The 15,616-nt window shown below is 42.4% G+C and overlaps 2 protein-coding genes across 7 annotated transcripts in view; one reads left to right on the top strand and one right to left on the bottom strand.

The window, feature by feature from the left end:
- The first annotated feature begins 495 nt into the window (after positions 1–495).
- LOC117761479 (parapinopsin-like) lies at positions 496–3,425 on the top strand. The gene is made up of 4 exons (XM_034585406.1): positions 496–836; positions 1,045–1,373; positions 2,432–2,674; positions 3,168–3,425. Exons 1-4 carry the CDS (start codon positions 506–508, stop codon positions 3,282–3,284), a joined length of 1,020 nt encoding a protein of 339 aa, XP_034441297.1. The 5' UTR covers positions 496–505; the 3' UTR covers positions 3,285–3,425.
- A 108-nt stretch (positions 3,426–3,533) lies between these two features.
- Positions 3,534–15,616, bottom strand: part of cacna1da (calcium channel, voltage-dependent, L type, alpha 1D subunit, a) — a 63,419-nt gene continuing 51,336 nt past the window's right edge. For 4 of the 6 annotated variants that reach the window (XM_034585117.1, XM_034585118.1, XM_034585121.1 and 1 more), the window contains 13 exons: positions 15,446–15,573; positions 15,255–15,351; positions 15,062–15,164; positions 14,777–14,878; positions 12,484–12,617; positions 11,526–11,642; positions 10,710–11,098; positions 9,654–9,680; positions 8,816–8,944; positions 8,568–8,707; positions 7,538–7,659; positions 6,959–7,276; positions 3,534–6,812 (listed from right to left, as the gene is read on the bottom strand). In XM_034585117.1, the coding sequence (XP_034441008.1) occupies positions 6,507–6,812; positions 6,959–7,276; positions 7,538–7,659; positions 8,568–8,707; positions 8,816–8,944; positions 9,654–9,680; positions 10,710–11,098; positions 11,526–11,642; positions 12,484–12,617; positions 14,777–14,878; positions 15,062–15,164; positions 15,255–15,351; positions 15,446–15,573 (2,112 nt within the window). In that variant the 3' untranslated portion in view covers positions 3,534–6,506. The remainder of the gene's footprint in view (positions 6,813–6,958; positions 7,277–7,537; positions 7,660–8,567; positions 8,708–8,815; positions 8,945–9,653; positions 9,681–10,709; positions 11,099–11,525; positions 11,643–12,483; positions 12,618–14,776; positions 14,879–15,061; positions 15,165–15,254; positions 15,352–15,445; positions 15,574–15,616) is intronic. The other 2 variants (XM_034585119.1, XM_034585120.1) reach the window with 2 other exon arrangements.

Raw genomic sequence — 15,616 nt, 5'->3', positions numbered from 1 at the left:
CATTGTCAGTCCGATTTGTTTTACTAACAGCTTGTTCACAAGTCAACCTCCCTGCCACCAATGTTTTATGTTAATTGTTTGGCACTGTAAAGAATTTTGGTTGATATATGTTGTCTTCCATGTCTTCTATAAATAAACTGGCTTGAATACTGAAACTGAAAAGTGACAACAGATAGTGAGAGAAAGTACCAGAAACACATGATCTGCTCCCATCAACCTTTAGCTGGTTAATTCTTTGTTTTTACTGGTCTTGCTCTCTGGACCTATCCCAGTAAAGAGCGCATGCGTAGTCATCCTGTGTAAGTACCTTTATAATTAACTGAAAGCATCCAGGATCATCATTTGAAGGAATTACTCTTTGTTAAGTCCAGATCTGGAAGAGTTATTCTTGGACTCCAGGCTTCAAATCTCAGCCGTCACACTCGAGTTGTTAGATATCGAGGATCTAGGAGTCCCGGGTGGAGAAGGCACTATCTGACCAACTTTTTATAAAACCTCTGCGTCCATGCAGCCGTCTTACTTTTCACCAAATGCTTCCTCGTACCTTGGCCCACCGGGGGATCCCCCTCTGTCACGCACAGGCTTCATCATTCTCTCCATCCTTATGGCTCTTTTCACTGGTCCGGCCATCGTACTCAACGCTACAGTGATTATTGTGTCTCTGATGCACAAGCAGCTGAGGCAGCCACTCAACTACGCTCTGGTGAACATGGCTGTGGCTGACCTGGGCACAGCCATGACTGGAGGGGTGCTGTCTGTGGTCAACAATGCCCAGGGGTACTTCTCCCTGGGCAGAACAGGCTGTGTGATGGAGGGCTTCGCAGTGGCCTTGTGTGGTGAGTGGAAAGACAAGACCAACTCATGTGAAGTAGTTCTTTAAAAAATACAGAGTTATGGTACAAATATAGACTCTGATGTGATTGATTATCTCTTAATGTGCACAATAAATGTATTAAAACTATTTAGATTAACAAGAAGAGAAATGTCAATTTATAATTTTTACATTGTGCAATATTCATTTCACATGTTTTCAACTGTCTGCAGGCATCACATCTCTGTGCACAGTCGCTCTGATCGCAGTGGAGAGGATGTTCGTTGTTAGTAAGCCTCTGGGTCAGATATTGTTCCAAAAGAAGCATGCGATTGGAGGTATTGTCTTGTCCTGGCTGTGGTCGCTCACCTGGAACCTGCCCCCACTGTTTGGCTGGGGCAGGTACGAGCTGGAGGGTGTGGGGACGTCCTGCGCACCGGACTGGCACAACCAAGACCCTCACAACGTGTCTTACATCCTGGCTTACTTCGCAGTGTGTTTCGCGGTTCCTTGTGCTATCATTGTGATATCCTACGCAAAACTGCTGTGGACGTTACATCAGGTGATTTTACATTTTATTTTACTTTTCACCTTGTTAGTTTTAGGAGGGAAATATTGAAATGTGTACGTCACTACATTTATCTGATTAGTACAATTAGTGGTTACTTTTCAGATTAAGAATTCACATTAAAAAACACAAGATATAACTTTAAAATATAATGCAATGCTTCCTGGCTCCAAACCTTCTTTGATGATCCATTACAAAAAAGCAACTATGGGTCATTTTCTCATATTTCTGTTCTTACTTCTTCTAAATCTTGGTTAAAGGTTATTGCAAATGCCAAAAGAAAACAAACTTGCACAGCAGAACATCGTTTCTTCTTCTCTCTTACTCCATTATTCAGATCACAACCTTGCAGATTTATCTTGAGACCCCAAAGAGGGGACCAACCACTGGGCTAAAACACCACCCTGGGTATTAAGCTAATAAAATGCTATATAACTTCCATTCATCCATTTCTTATCTAGGCGCTTGACCTTTAAGGGTCATGGCAGGGCTGGGGTGACATGGGGCGAGAGGTGGGGTACAACCTGGACAGGTCACCAGACGACATACAGACACAAACAACCATTCACCCCTATGGTAAATTTAAATTCTCCAATGAACTAAACCCCAATCATGTCTTTGGCCTGTGGGAGGAGAGTACGACCACGGACACAAACATGCAAACACCTCAGAGAAAGACCCTGGTCTACTACATGCTGGCTTATAGAGCTCCTTTTGCCATAATTCTGATACTTCCACAAAACTAATGTGGACTTTACCCCAGGTAAGCATTTAAGCAAACAGGGATTCAAACCAAGAAGCTCCTTGCTGTTTGGGGGGTGCTGCTAACCACTGGACCACTGTGCTGCCCTATAACATGTTGCAAGAATATTATCAATGTAAAAATGTCATATAAAAGAATTCATCACTGGCAATTAATACCTAAAATACATTTTTTCCAATAATACTTGAGTGCTCTTGCTGCAGGAGGATTTTGATTTTTTTCTTGCCTTTAATTGTAACAAGGTATATTTAACATTGTTGTACACTTGTGTTGTCATTGTGTGTTTCAGGTATCTAAGCTGGCCTGTGTGGAGGGCGGTGCAGTCGCTAAAGCAGAGATGAAGGTGGCGTTCATGGTGATCCTGATGGTCCTGACGTTTCTGATCAGCTGGTTGCCTTATGCCGGCCTGGCCATGCTGGCGGTCTTCAACCCTGACATGGAGATCCACCCGCTGGTGGGCACAGTGCCCGTCTACCTGGCCAAGAGCAGCACTGTGTACAATCCTATTATCTACATCTTCCTCAACAAACAGGTACTGTATCACCGTACAGATACATTTAAAATGGAGTTTAGTCAGATTGCAGGATAAACTGAAGGGAAAGCTTATGAATAAAACATTTCTCTCTCCTGGGGCATCAGCACCATCTAGTGTTATTACGACAAAGTACATTGTCGTAGAAGAGATACTCATTGCAGGGTTATTAGTATTTATATAGTATTATAAAGAAAACATTTAAATTAACTGGCTTTTAATTATTTGAGACTAACAAAAATTGTAAATGTTTAAAGTTGATTTGAATGTATTGTTTATTTTGCAATACATCAAAATTAATAATTGATAAATCTGACGTATATGTTATACTGGATATAATTTACATTATTTGGATTTATGTATTTACGCACATTATGACACCTTGAGCCAGCAGCTAAATGATGTGTGAATGTTTGTTGATGCAGGGGAAAAAGACAGTATTCCTTGTCTTCGCCAAACTTGTTAGGTTCTGTGTCATTTTGTTTTTCTATAGTTCCGTAAGTACGCTGTGCCCTTCTTGCTGTGTGGGAAAGAGCCCTGCGATCAGGACGACGAGTCGGAGGCAGCAACGACTGTGGAGACTGCGACGAACAAAGTATCTCCCAGCTGAAGAGCCAACACATCTACAAACGGAAAACATTTGTGTCTGAAACGTGTATAATTCACTTTAAACACACATTTTTTGTCATCTGTTACACGGACATCAGTGATCTGCTGTAACTACAGTGTGGGAGAGTTTTTGTTTTTTTAAACAGAGATGTGAGATATACAGAGATATATATATATATGATGAGCTCATCTATAATGTGTGAAAAATGTGTACAGTGTAATTTTGCAGAAAACAAATAAATGAGAACAGTAATTAAGCATAAGTTTATTCAATGATGATCAATAGAAAATAAAATATCAGTATCGATTCAAATAAAGTCAAGGCCAAAATAAATAAAAAAAGTATTTATACAAAACCTAGAAGGTTATAGTAAAGCATTTGCTACTAAGATAAATCATGTTGTACTGAATAAAAACATTAAGGAGCAAATATCAAGACTTTCAAGTAGAGAACATTACCATGGGTCTTTCCATACTTTTGTACATATTTTACATTATCTTCTATTTAAATACAGCTTTCAGAACATTAATAGTTGTTATAGTAATTAGAATCAGAACAATATGAAGAAAACTAAAAGAAATGTTCAAATCAATGTGTTTCTCTGTAAACTCTTCTTTACCATTATATTTTTTTCCCCATCCCATGAACAGAGGACCAGTGCACCTTGAAAATACTTTTTTTCTACTCTTTCATTCCCAGCAGGTGTGGTGTAAATGACAAATATAGATTCCACTAAACCATACACACGGTCACAAAAAGTACAAAATCTTCTCACCTTAATACACAAATCTGTTTAGAAAAAAGAGAAACAAAAGCACTATACAGTTACTTGTGCAAAGACAAACAGCTATGTGCTAATATTTAAATACCATTGGTATAGACTGAACCAAATCATTTATTCTCTTTTTTTCAGGAATCCCTGACATGAGGTAAAAGTAAGTTCTTTTTCATCTTTAGTTTAACACAACTTTTAAAAGTGTTTACAAAACGATGCATATCTTCAGTTCATCAGTACTGTAATTGCTACGAATAGTACAATGTGCCTGTTTTGTGCATTGGTCCTTTTTATGTGACGGTCGTCAACAAAAAGGACTAGAGCACTTTTTTTTTTTTTTTACTCACAAACAATTCAAAGAGCCCTTTCAATGTGCACACAAAGTGGAAAACCTACATTTTCATGACAGTGTTCGGTTGAGTTAGAGCACAGTCTGCACTCGCCTGCCAATCAAACACTCATGAACAACAGATCACGTTCACCCTAAATATCCTTGGTGATAATTCAAACTCTCCATGGTAATGCCTGAAAAAGCCCATTTAGGTATTTTAGTCCATTAGCCACATTGTGATCAATAAGTGATAACCAATAAGAGATGTTTTGTTGTTTGGGTTCCAACTTGTGGGCGTCAGTCGCTCCTTTTCATGCATCCAGGGTGAGTTTCTCCTTCCTGGTCTCTGATTAGAGTAAAAAACACAAAGTCCAAGTTCAACCCTACGGAATCTCTTTCACACTCCACTGTGGACAGACAGACAGGTTGAGACAATGATATGTTGTCACCGTCGCCTAACGAGGTATTCTGTATGCAGGAACCAGGCAGGCTGAGAGAGAAAGGGGCGGGAGGGTGGGTGGGGGTGGGGGGGGGGGGGTTGTATTGCTTAGCCTCTCTCCAGCGTCCTGACACCAGGAAACCCTCTGTCCTTCCATGTACAATGCATTTTGGGCTGTTTCTGACCTTTGGATGTGTGCATGCGTCGCCTCCTGCCACCACGGGCTCCGATGCCCTCGCACACTACATGAAGACTATGATTTAACTGTGAAGATTAAGTACAAAGGTATTTTTTTTTCTTTTTTATGGAATCACACCATGATCAACAAAGATTCATGGCAAATCCCAGCACACGCTATGAGAAATATTAATTTTTATCCCTGTTATCACCATCTGTCATTTTTCTTCCTTTCAGCAGCAAGAAGGCATTTCAGCTGGGGCTGACGAAACCGAAAAGTTAGATTCTGAAAACCAACTAAAAAAAGCAGCATTAAATTCTTGTGCATGCCCTGCACAAAAGATGTAAAACAAATGTGTTCGTCACATCTGTATAAAATTTCGGCACTGGATCCTTGAGGCTTGCTTTTGAAAAACTCTCCTTTAAAGGGGACTTAACCTTATGCAACTGGTGTTGGTTTGATGAAGTAGCACATGCTGCTGAGAAATCAAAGCCATTTGCATATCTTGTGCAGCAGTGTTGTCGCACAAGTGGAACCTCTTCAACTGCCGTTTCATAGGCAAAACAATGGGTGCATATTAGCAAAGAAACAAAAGGCAAAGAAATGTCAGAATATTGTACCTAATAAAATGCAAATTTGCTTTTATAGCATAACGGGAGTCACAAGGGTCCATATTGCTGATCTTTTAAATGATATGTAATTACAAAATATAGAATATCTCTTTACAAAGTTTCTTTTGTTGTATAATACAATTTACAGCATATCAACTATGAAATATTAATCAGGATATTCTAAAATTTAAAATAACCTGCCGGCTAGTGCATTTATCACAAATGCGTTTGTCGCTTCAAAAGTACATATCTCAAGTTGAGTGATGCTTTAAGTAGGACAGTTTGTTCCTGCATAAATCTGGTACAACTCTAATGGTGCTCTTCGCTTTTTTGACTCGGCTGCAGCAACCGTTTCACAATCTGTTCCAACAACAGAGGGATCAACTCGTTCCAACGACTAAGGAGGAGATATGCCTTTCTATGCTTGCATTGAAAACTTGCATGATATGCCGAACCTTAATAAAGTGACTGAGGTAATGACATCGTACATCTGATTGTCATCACCCTTAGAGACCCGCCCTATACAGCGTCTCACACCTTTGCCAATTGGTCCATCTTTCAATGGCATCACTGTCGTTGTCTCTGACTGGCCGCAGGCTGAACCTGTACGTCACCTCCAGGTCAAGGCCTTTTTGACGAGAGGGTTCAGCCGGTCCCTCTGTGTACAGCGGGGGTGGTGTGTGGCTCTGCGCTGTGACGTCCTCATGCTGGCAGGCGGAGAATAATTAAATGAACGGGACTATGTGTCTTTCCTCAATATGCCTTTTCTCTTCAAGGTAAAAGGCACTTCTTTTGGTTGGAGCCAACAGGTGCATTACTCTTTTTTTTGTAGTTTCACGGGTTGTAGTCTCACAAAAGGTTCTAATTTGCAGATTTCTCCAGCCACTGCTATAAAGTCGTGATGCAGATCATCTCGTCTGCCAGGTCCTCCTCGTAAGGAGCTCTGAGTTCTGTCTCTGGCTCCTCGTCGCTGTAGCTGGCTGCAGTGTCCTGCAGTTCATAGTCCCTTGGTGTCAGAAGGGGAAACACGTTGACCCCGTTGACGCCCCGGGCAATCCCACCGTTCAGTAGATGGCTGGCTGCGCTCTCCATCTCGTCTATTGTCATCTCACACGCGTCTGCTATCTCGTGCTTTGTGGCGGCGACAAACTTGGGATCCTGGGCGTATCTCCCAAGCCCTTCAGATATCAAAACCTGCTCAGAGTATATGAGGAAGAAAAATAGGTTGGATTTTTGCTTATCTGGCTTGCAACATTTCTATTTGAACAAGAGTAAAGATCTAAAAAGATGTAATGATCTGATCGGGGACATCTCTCCCTTCTCAATACCCTCAAACTCACCGCTTCCACCAGGCTGGTGGCGCTGCCTCTCTTCTGGTGGTACTGGCTGTGGTATTCAGGTGGCACCTGCAGATGGACAGGTGAGTACATCCTCTGGGAGAAGTCGGGGTCGTCTGTGTACCAGGAGCTCTTACGCACGGACACTTGGCTGCTAGCGACACTCTCCCTGTGGGGGTGGTCCACACGGATGAGAGGGGTGTAGTATGGCGACTGGTCTTTACTAGCCGGGGTGGCAGGGGGAGTTGCCCAGGAGCGGGTGGAGCGGGTCGGGGAGAGGCGGTGGGCTCTGCTGGAGTCCAGGCCTGCTACAGCCATTACCTGAGGAAGCCACGAACACAGGTGTTACACAGAGCTCCATGACAGCTCATTGATATTGTAGCTTTTTAGCACTAGCATGTAAGAAGTTTATTCTTCTTCTGTGTCATAAGAGTTACCTTGATTCAACAAATGCCATATTCATTCATTAAAAAGGGACATGATCATTTCATTTCAATGTACAGTTTGATGGAATAGGTCACTTCAAACCAGACAAAACACAATGCAGTGTCAATGGGCATGCAGTCTTTGTGCCTGCATTACCTGGTGCTGCATAAGGTGCAGTGGAAGAGCAGTGCGCTGATGTGGAAGCTCGTCCTGGCTACTTTGTCTGCGCAGACACTCAAAGTTGAAGGATGGCCTCCTGTGGCCTGAACAAGTGGGCGCTGTGAGTGACATCATGCAGGAAACGTCAGCAACATGCAAAACTTTCACACTGCAAACACTGTGAAACCGGGTGAGTGGATAAATCATATAAGAACTGGTGTGTGTGCATTAAGTGAAGGAAAGGAGATTTGTGATGGTTACTCCCAAGGCTGCATACTGTATATAACACCAAGGCTTTATAGCTAGCCTATAGCTGAGGCTATGATGGGATAACTGGATAATTGAATGGCCAGATTGGTTATCGAACTCAATATCACAGGAACAATGAACAATACACATAAGACAGTTTGTCATTCTACATTAACATGTTTCTTTTTTCTTTTAAACTATGTAAAATGTATATTTTCCAATCTAATGTTATCTTATGTTGGATACACACAGTGAAAAGTAAATATGTAACTGTTACTGTTACATATGACCGCTGCAAGGGACGTATGCAGACCATAGATGGTACCTAAAGATGGACAACATTATACCTCCCCCAAAGGGAAGCCAAAGCGGCTGCAGTATAGGTTGTAAATCCCGCCTCCTCCATGTTAGTGGATGGGATATAGACCAAACATTAAAGTCACAACACACGTTAAATATTTGTTTCAGTTTTTTTGGGTCGCTCTTATCACACTGATTTATGTTCATGTTCAAGTGTTCATGTTTCCAGTAAGTTTGGTTTTAATTAGTTATTGATTGAGCCTGAGTTGCGATTGGTCGAGCATGTGCAACGACAGGACCTCGCTAACGCGGCTACATCACCAGATCGGTACTTCTTAGAATCTGACTGCAAATGTGCAAGATGCCGATGTTCACATTGAGGATATTATGGCTTCATTTCTGGATAGTGGGAGGAAGTGGAGAAGCGTCGTCCATCTTTAGATACAGTCCCTGATACAGATGAGGATGAGGAGCCTACCTTGAGGTGTGGCAGGAAGCAGCCGTCTCTTTGGTGACCTCCGCGAGTCGCGGTAGAGAGGCTGCTCGTCGTCGTCATAGTAAGTGTCAGGGTGGTGGTAACCTTTGGGAGTCTCATACTCTGTGTCACTGTTCTGATACCTGTCAGCATATTGAATAGAGAGCTTGTTGAGAGACTTGATACAATTGTGTGAAGGAGCCAGGGTTTAATAATACATGTGTTAAATTGTGAGTCAGTGAGAGTCGTACCTTTCCCCTGACAGCATACTGTCATCCTCATAAAACTCCTCCCCACTGTAATACTCCCCAGATAAGCGATCTTCATCCAACTCCTCCTCCCTGCGGATGGTGGGGTGGCGGCCATCCCCTCCGTGGGACCTGAGGGAAGGTCAGGGTGCAGGGGTCAGAGCATGCACACAGTGGCTATTCAGGGAGGGGAACGGAAAAGGGCCATGCACTGCCATGCAGACGCAAGCCTCCAGGGGGCAGCAATTGAACTGACCACCCTTACTAATCTTAACCACAGTCAAACAGAGACAACCGGCAGAAGTTTTGGGCTGAAGAGCATCGCTCTGTCATCTTTGGATCTCATCCCACTTCGACGTCCTTTATCAGATTTATCAAAACACAGATTTCTGTCTGGTTAAGAATCTTGAAGTGAATTGGGTGTAGTCGGGCTGTGCAACTTTGGGCATAGGAGTGTAAATGAGAACTAGTGGTGACTAGTGGAGAGAATATTCAAAACGTTCTCACACACTTCCTTCTTTTAGAGCTTCTGGGTCCTTCTTCAAAGCAAGCACATCACTTTTACACATGCATGAAGCAGGGCTGCTCTCAGCAATATGCTGGCCACTCACGTTTGTGTTTGTTCTCCTGCTCCTTTTAGGTATAAATAAAACTATGCAATAAAACTAATAACCAGACAAATGACTAGCCAGCATATAGCTCATAACACTGACTTAGCAGGGATGCAGCCATTCATTGATCCAAAACCAAGTCAAAATAAAACAATGATTTAAAAAAATAAAAGTCCTTCTTTTTACGGTTGAGACAGACTGTTGGAGCCAATCCTAGAAAAACAACATACCTAACATAGGTCTCATAGTAGCGCCTTCTGTCCAAGAAAGCAGAGGGATGGTCAAGAGAAAGCATTTTGGTTAGGAAGGAAAAAGGGAGGAGGAGAGAAACACAGAGAAAATGGAGGAGAAAGCGTGGGTACATATATATATATTATACAGTATATGAAACATATACAGCATTCTCATATATATGTATGAGGAGGAGAGAGTATGATGGTGGACGTCGACCCCAGTGTTGGTTGACAATTCCATTTTCTACTATTAAAGATCAGAGACAAGCTAAGAATTCAATTTTGTAAAGTGGCAGCGATGAAATTGGAGCTGCGGACTAAAGAGAGTGTGGAAAATCAGGGGATAAGTGTTCTGTTGGTCACTTGTGTCGTAAACTGTCAGTATGAGCTTGTGAATCCGTTATGGACGGAAAGGTTTACAATAAAGGCTTGTGACACAGGAGAGTTTGATAAGAAGCTGGTTCCTGCCTGTGGAAATAAAACACTTCAGTGAAAACTAATCACAATTTGTTTTTTTAAAGCCCATTAGTTCCAAGTTATGTGCTGCCATAGCTGAATGAAAAAAGGTGTTACAAGGAGGCTGGTTGTTTAATACACACTGTGTGGACACGTCTACGTATTCAGGACTTCTGGATGAAAGTAGTTTCAAAGTTAAATTCAGTTTAATTTTAATTAGTCTTCTGAGCTATAGAAAACAATAAAGGTTATTCAAATGTGGAACTATTTCTTTAAACTATTTCCCCTTAAGTTCTACAATTGATCTCTGAGTCTGAATGTTCAGGTTTGACCTGTCCAAACTGATGAGTTGAGTTTTCCATCAATGTTACAGTCATGAACGTGGTGTGATTTTTAGTTCACATGTACTTTTAACATCTGGTCAAATATGGCAGCAACTAACCAAACAGAATGGGCTCAATCTCACTGATCTGTTTCATGTTGGATTTTAAATGTCACCAGGTATCTCACAAATCTAGTTCTGTATTGTTTGAATCAGAAGGTTGAGGATGATGATGATGATGATGCTGCTGAGGATGATGATCGATGTGTGGATACCTTTGACCCTGGGGTGTCCGGGGCTTGTCGTACTCGTAGTAGGAGTTGCGTAGACCTGGGTAGCCATTGGGAGGTGCGTGCTCATAGTAGCGGTGGTGTCCTCCATTGGGCAAACTGGACACGTTGGCGTTGTTGAGGTTGATGTTGGTGGATTTGGGAGACTTGCCATAGGAGTTGTGGTGTCGGTTGTGATGGTGGTGGTGGTGATGATGGTGGTTGGGCTGGGACATGGCGTTGGCTCGAGACAGGCGTCCCACCGGCTGCTCCATGTGGGCATAGTGAGGCGGAGGCTGCACCTGCAGGGGTCGCTGTGTTGCGTTGGTCTGATGGCCGTTGGAGCGCCGGTGACCACCGTTCATGAGATGGTTACCGAAGAGGCCGCCGTTACGCTGTGGAGGAACGCTCAGAGTAAAACATCCAAAGTCCTGGACTTCTCACAGAGCAGCAGAACACACGTGCTATTGATGTTAAGGCTGCGAGCTGATTTTCTTTTCAGAAATTTAATGAGCAAAAATAAGTTGAGAAGCTGGTTTCATGGTTTATGACGCATGCAAGCAAAATGGATGCACTCTGTACTTTGTTGGAACTGAAATGGAGGAAAAACCTCAGCAAAAATAAACCAAATGAAAAAAATCTACTTAATGTGGCGATAAAAATAAGAAACAGTTCATCTATGACAGATTTAACTTAACACTCTCTGAGTACAGGAGAACTTTTATGTATAACCATGGAATTGCGTTAGTTGGTAACTTCAAGCACAACATGTTAGTTTAGCCACAAACATTCGTCCTGTCAGGTAAAATTAAAACGGGTTACCCTATAAATTTCCTCGTCTTCCTCGGGAATAAAGTCTACTAGCTCGTCATCCTGCAGATCGCATGATATCGCTCGGCGAATTTCGGGCCCGATATCATGCAGCGTGCGAAGGCCAGCCTGTAACCATGACAACAAGAGGACTAAGAGCTACAGCTGGGACCTTCATCTCACAACTCACAGTGCGAAAAAATATATCGAAAAAACTGACATCATATGCATATGCAGTCACAACCATCACACACACCTGTGCTGGAGTAAATGCAACACCTGACATTTACACTAGGGACAGACTGTGAGAGATGAGAACACACAGACAGACAGATGTGCTCTCTTGAATGCAACCTGCTGTGGATATTACTGCACTGGCTGAAATGTCTTGTGTGGCATCCAGCTGTGCTTTCTCTAACTTAGGCCTCAGTGAGTGCAGTATACAAACTTCTCTCCTCTGCGGGTGAACAAAACTAAATCGGCACAGAGAGTCTCTTGTAAATAAACTACACGCTGGTCACGTTTACTGTCTGACAATATGATATATGGTGATACACTGAGGCCATATATCAGACGTTATACGGTAACAGAAGTGGTAACAAGCTTTGCATTGTGAGTTTCATGAGTGGATGAGTGAACTGTGAGGCACAGAAAATACATGGGGTGATGGCTGGAGATGATGACACACGCTTAACATCAACATATATGATTAGTTAAAAGACACAGAGACACAAATCAGGTCACACACTGGGAAGATACAGAATTGTACTGGACACCAACATCATGAATGTCCTGCTGGATTATAAACCACAACATTAGCACCCTTAATGATATTTGAATGGAATGCACAAAGACTTGACATAACAAATTACAACGGTGCTTTTAAAATCATGTTATCACACAGCTTTCAGCAGTCTCCCCTCTCTCTTCACACACACTCTCAGAGACACACACACTCTCTGGGACTCACCTGCAGAGCGATGGCCGTGTTGTTCTGCGAGGGGTGAGCACCCACCAGGCCTTCCTCTTTACGTTTCTTGAATTTCCTAAAGTAGTCCTGTATCAGGAAGGTGGCATAGAACTTCCCCACGGTTACCTCATCATCTGAGTGAACAGACCACACAAATGCTTCCTGTGTCAGCAGGTCACTACGCACACAGAACTCTGGGAGAGAGAAGGAGAGACTCTTCTCCTCCCTCGTCCACTCCCTCTTAAAACTGCGGCTTTCATCACCTCAGGAAGAAAAGTGAGGCACGCTGCAACCCCATCAAACAAATGACTTTATTTCAAATCATATACATCCATCTTGATGGTGTATATACTGTACCTCAATCTGTACCAGCGCAGATTCTTCACTGTATTTCAGAAGGAACAGAAGATCAAATATAGGCTAAAATATCTTCAATTTATGTGTATTTCTACTTCTGAAAAGCTTTCGATGATCTAAGTGAAATCTTCTACATTATATGTTCCTTTTTAAAATGAGCAAATGAATTATGAATGCAAAACTTCCAAATGTTACTGCTGCCAAGGAGGTTATGTTTATATTTGTATTTGTTAGCAGGATTAAGCAAAAACGAATCAAAAAAATTTGATTTACTTTCTTTAACATTGTGAGCTTGGGCGTTTTTCAACACTTAGGTTGATTCTGCAAAAATACTTAATGGATCTTGATGAAAAAATCCTGCATAGTTAGGCGACTGATATTTATGAGTTTACCAATCCAGATTTAGTGGATCTAAATGTGCTTATAGCAGGGGACGGATTAAGCAGAATTAAGGTTCAAATAGGCCCAGAAACTCCAAATTAATAAACTAGTTTGCTAGTAGTAACATTTAGGCTGCAAGATAATGTGACCCAAACTTCAGATAATATTTAACTTGAAGGATTACTATTAAATTATCTTTGAAATCAAATCTAAATTTATCAGCTAATATTTTTGAGTCCAAAAATGAGACTTACTTAACTACTTTTGCACATGCAAGCAAGCAGATCTATGCATCATACATGTCGGTGTGTTTGTGTAAATTTTCCTGTCTATGCTTATGTTTGCATCTTTCTTATGATGCAAGTCAGTAAAAACTACATTTGAAACTGCGCATGGCTGTGTTCTTGCATTTGGTCCCATTATGTTTTGTTTTTTAAGAATTTGTGAGAATCATTCTGAAGCAGGGGTCTGAATCACTTTGAACAAGCACGCTGGGGACAGAGATTGGAGACAGAGGCAACACCAGTTCCATGCCACCACCCTAAAACAGAACTGCTTCAGAATATTCTGAAGTGTTTCAGAGTTTTGGATACAGAGATAAGAAAGTGAGAGGACATTAAGCTGTCGAAGCTCAAGCGGTGACAACAGGACAGCGATTACAGAGAGAGGAGAGAGACAGATATTAGTGAGAGAGACAGAACATGCATTGGCACTGTGGTCTACAAGGCCATGCAAGCCCAAAGCCCAGCGGACAGTCAGTGGTCTCCATCAGCATCCAGGGCAGAAGGGAGGAGTGTGGATCAAACACACATGGATAAGAAACACACTGCTGAGGGGGCAACCAGGAGATATGAGCAGAACAGAAACAACATGATACAGCTTTAACTCTGTGTGTGTGTGAATGTGTGTGTACTTGTACTTATATCTCTGTGAGGGTCATTCAGCATAGACCTTTTAGAGCATGGCACAGTGGTGCGGCGGTTAGTACTGTCGCCTCACGGCAAGAAACACAATCCCGGTTCAGTCGGGGTCTTTCTGTTTTTAGTTTGCAGGGTCTCCCCATGTTTGCCTGGATTTTATTTGGAGTCTCTAAATTGCGCTTGGGTGTGAATGGTTGTTTGTCTCTGTATGTTGGTCCTACGATATGCTGCCAACCTGTCCAGGCTGTACCCCACCTCTTCCCCAGTGTCAGCTGGGTCGCAGGGTCCTTAAAAGTGATGGACCTTACAGAGTGAGGACATTTTAGGAAAGTGAGGACATTTTGGTCAGTCCTAGGGTTAAGAGGGTTAGGGTTAAGACTTGTTTTTAGGGTTAAGGTATGGATTAAGTAAAGGCATTTAGTTGTGATGGTTAAGGTTAGGGTTAGGCCTTAGGAAATGCATTACGCTAATGAGTATCCTCACTAAGATAGAACTACACTAATGAGTATGATTGTGTTTTGTGCTTGTGTTTGTGTTTGTATGTGATTCTGTGCAGGTTGCTTTAGCTTGGTATGTGTATTACAGGATTAGCAGGTGTATGCTCTCAATGAAAGACACAGGCCGATTCCACTAACCACCAGCAGGAGGCACCACTTGATCCAGAAGCTTCATGCTGGTTCTTTTCCAGATCTTCTTGATGACTGCCCGCAGCTCTTCGTTGGCCTGCTCCAGATTACCTGCACCACAGGGAAACACATGACCCTGAGAAACCAGCACTCCAGTTTGCAGCCATTTTAAATTCACACGACCCCATAATTACAGTAAACAGAGAATAACAGGCTATGTAAATGCATCAGCAGAGTACTTTGTGTATTGTTATTCAGAAGTACTGTATAATGTGATTCATATTTGGCTCATACCCTCTGTTTTGATCTTCAAGGCCGTTCGCACCAGTGCAAACAGGGTGGCGTTAAACATGACTGTGCCGTCACTGTTCAGAGGCATGTTCATGGCTACCAGCCTCTGAGGGAGGAGAGGAAACCGAGGCATTTAGCACCATAGAACAGATAAATGATCAATGATCTTTGATGATGAGACAGTAGAAGACAACACCTTGCAGGCCACTCTGTGAGGACACAGTTTGCCGAAGCCAAGAGGCGGCTGAATACGACGCAGGAGAGTCACCACATCCAGATGCTTGATCCTGCCTCTGCACGAGAGAAAATAGCACATGTAAGATGAAAACAGTTACAGCAACATGGATGTGAAATATTCTCCAACGCAGCAGGTAACAAAGCACATACTTGGCCTCTGGGTCGTACTCTGACCAGATTCTCTTGAACTCATCCAGGTGGTGAGGACCGAGAATGGACCAATCACGTGTCAAATAGTCAAAGTTGTCCATGATGACAGCCACAAACAAATTGATGATCTGGAGACGGACGAGAAAATGTCTGATATACGCTCATCTGTTA

This window comes from Hippoglossus hippoglossus, chromosome 5 (genome assembly GCF_009819705.1).
Source record: "Hippoglossus hippoglossus isolate fHipHip1 chromosome 5, fHipHip1.pri, whole genome shotgun sequence".
NCBI lineage: Eukaryota > Metazoa > Chordata > Actinopteri > Pleuronectiformes > Pleuronectidae > Hippoglossus > Hippoglossus hippoglossus.
The sequence above is the reverse complement of the archived record's forward strand: the minus strand, read 5'-3'. Positions and strand labels throughout refer to the sequence as shown.

Coding starts and splice junctions, on each gene's coding strand:
- LOC117761479 (XM_034585406.1), top strand. CDS start 506: ATGCAGCCGTCTTACTTTTCACCAAATGCTTCCTCGTACCTTGGCCCA. Junction 837..1,044: donor CTTCGCAGTGGCCTTGTGTG/GTGAGTGGAAAG, acceptor AACTGTCTGCAG/GCATCACATCTCTGTGCACA. Junction 2,675..3,167: donor ACATCTTCCTCAACAAACAG/GTACTGTATCAC, acceptor GTTTTTCTATAG/TTCCGTAAGTACGCTGTGCC.